This window comes from Egretta garzetta, unplaced genomic scaffold (assembly GCF_000687185.1).
Source record: "Egretta garzetta isolate BGI_Z169 unplaced genomic scaffold, ASM68718v1 scaffold7, whole genome shotgun sequence".
NCBI classification, from domain to species: domain Eukaryota; kingdom Metazoa; phylum Chordata; class Aves; order Pelecaniformes; family Ardeidae; genus Egretta; species Egretta garzetta.
In genome coordinates, this window is record NW_009260350.1 from 3,374,777 (window position 1) to 3,377,150 (window position 2,374).

The 2,374-nt window shown below is 43.3% G+C and overlaps 1 protein-coding gene across 1 annotated transcript in view; it reads right to left on the reverse strand.

The window, feature by feature from the left end:
- ASCC2 (activating signal cointegrator 1 complex subunit 2) overlaps positions 1-2,374 on the reverse strand; it is a 23,891-nt gene that overhangs the window by 16,494 nt on the left and 5,023 nt on the right. Inside the window, exons 5-6 of the mRNA XM_009642857.2 lie at positions 1,710-1,777; positions 1-16 (exon numbers count right to left, since the gene is read on the reverse strand). The exon at positions 1-16 is cut by the window's left edge and continues 68 nt beyond it. Of these exons, the coding sequence (XP_009641152.1) occupies positions 1-16; positions 1,710-1,777 (84 nt within the window). The remainder of the gene's footprint in view (positions 17-1,709; positions 1,778-2,374) is intronic.

The following is a 2,374-nucleotide window of genomic DNA, read 5'->3' on the forward strand; positions in this document are numbered from 1 at the left end:
AAATATTGTCAAACACCTAAATCAAGAGAACAGAACAGCGTGAAAACAGACAGAAGAAACAGTGGGACGTGCTTTAGCTTGTTAACAATCGCTGCTATGATCACATATGTGATATGGGACTATTTCCATACAACACAGAGCTGTGCAAAATGAAGGCTGCAACAGTCTCTTGCAGGCTACAGCAGGAAGGGCCACACTGCAGTTCTGAAACTCCATGCAACTGGAAAGTAATTTAAGTGCAGCTGCATATGGTTGTGCTGCCAAGACAGGGATTGCAGCTAATCCAAATCCTTAGCTATGTGGGAAACATCAGCCAGCGAGGCCAACGCTGGGAGGCCACCTGGGAACCCTGTTTGCAAGGGAGTAGTGGGACAACTGGGAAGTTAACACCACCTCCGGCTCATGAGCTAGCCCCAGCACCTTTCTGCCCTCTCCCCTGAGGTTAGCAAGACAGAGTTTGCGGCTCTTGTTTATAAGCAAAGAATCTGGGAAGAAGCTGATAGAATTAGGTTCCGGATTGCTAACAACCTTTGGTGTGGGACCAACTTAAAAGCAACTCCTCTACATTTGCACCTCAAGAGATCTGTCAAACCCTCCTCCCAGAGATACGTGAATGGGTGGCTAAAGGTACCGAAGTTGCATACTTGGGGTTAATATTACTACTCTACGGGGCATGTAAGCTCCTAAACCTGCACAGGTATCAACTCCTTTCAGTGACAGTGTAAGCACATGAATAGTTTTATGGATCAGTAACGACACATTGTTGTTTGAGCTGGTACATCCATATGCTTGAGATGCACAGGTATCACCCTGCAATGGTTACCAAAACACACAGTAAAGAAACCAGTGTTCTGCAGAGAAATTGCTCCAACGTGGTACATCACAAAAAGCAAATGGAATCCCTGCTGTCTTCCCCAGTAATTCATTTGAAGGTTTGGTCTTGCATCCTAGAATATTTTTTAAATGTGGTACCACCTCTGATATTTACTTCTAACAGTTTCTTAACACACAGGAAAAAAAGAAGAACGTGGGCTTTCAAAAAGTCAAGTTACATTAGAGGGGTCTTGGGGTAAACAGTATCCTGGGTTTGCTTATTTTTGTGCATAGGTGAGCTTTTGAAGGCCACAAACATGACATTTTCAGAGTACAAAGATGTCAAGGCACCTTGATTCCCCTCCCCAGGTTAAATGTGAATCCTGCTTAACAAGTCCAGGGAATATAAAAGCTGCTTATAAAAATGAAAGCTTAGACATGGAGAGGTGCTAAATACCTTTTGTACAGCAACAGTGCATCCCTTCCAAAAGATTTGCATTTACTCCTGAGAACCTGCAGTGTTAATGCTAACCCATTCTACTACGTCAAGTCTTAGCTACTTCTCGCCATCTCTATTTTGTTGTTTAAGTTTCAATGCTTCCCCTGCTTGGAGGCAGGATACAAAGAACACTTTTTGAACTGCCTAACATGAAAATTCCTTGAGATTAACTGCAGAGAAGGCCAGAAGCTGAAGGAAGACAATAGGATATAGCCACCAAGTAATAATCTCAGATAAAGGTTCAAAAATCTATCTGATGCACATTGGCACAAACTAGAGAAATTAAGCAATAGCAAATTCATTCTGCCTGCCTACAACCATTTGCTCCCTGCACCCTCTAAACTATGCCTCATTTCCAGATGAAATCCAAGCCCTGGGCCAAGCAGGAAAGCAGTACCTGGAGGACAGTGGGCAGAGCTTCGTCTAGGTCACTGAAGTAACTTGGTTGCTGAGTGAAGATATTTTCTGAGAAGAGAGGGGGAAGGAGATCATTTCCCATTAGCTCAGACATTCATGGCAACAAGCAAGTTTGCACCAGAAGATGTACTGGTATTATCATTGGCCCCCACACCCCCTCCGGGTACAGCCAATAACCATTTAGGACATGGGCACAGGCTCACTTGGCAGCTCACGCACAGGGCCTACTCCTATAAAGCTGGCCCATCAACCCTTCAGTGCAACTGGAGAACTGGTAATGAGAGTATGCTCATCAGAGCAGAGCAAACGAGATGTTATATGATTCACGCCCCAGAGGCTGAATCAATGAATAATGCAAATACTATCGCCAAACATTCCTACTTCCTTTATTTAACAACTGGAGTTGACTTTTAATTACTGATAACAGTTCAGCATACACTAGAAAATGTTCTGCAGAATATTTCTTAAAGATAATGAGGCTTTAGTAATACCTGCTATTATATTACTAGGACTTCATTATCTTTACAAAATACTCCACTGAGTACCATAAATCCTCACCAAGTAAGCACAGAGGCTGCCTATTTTCCTGTGAATTACTGTGCAGTCTAACAGAGTTCTCCAGCAAGGACAGAGCATGGGGAAGAG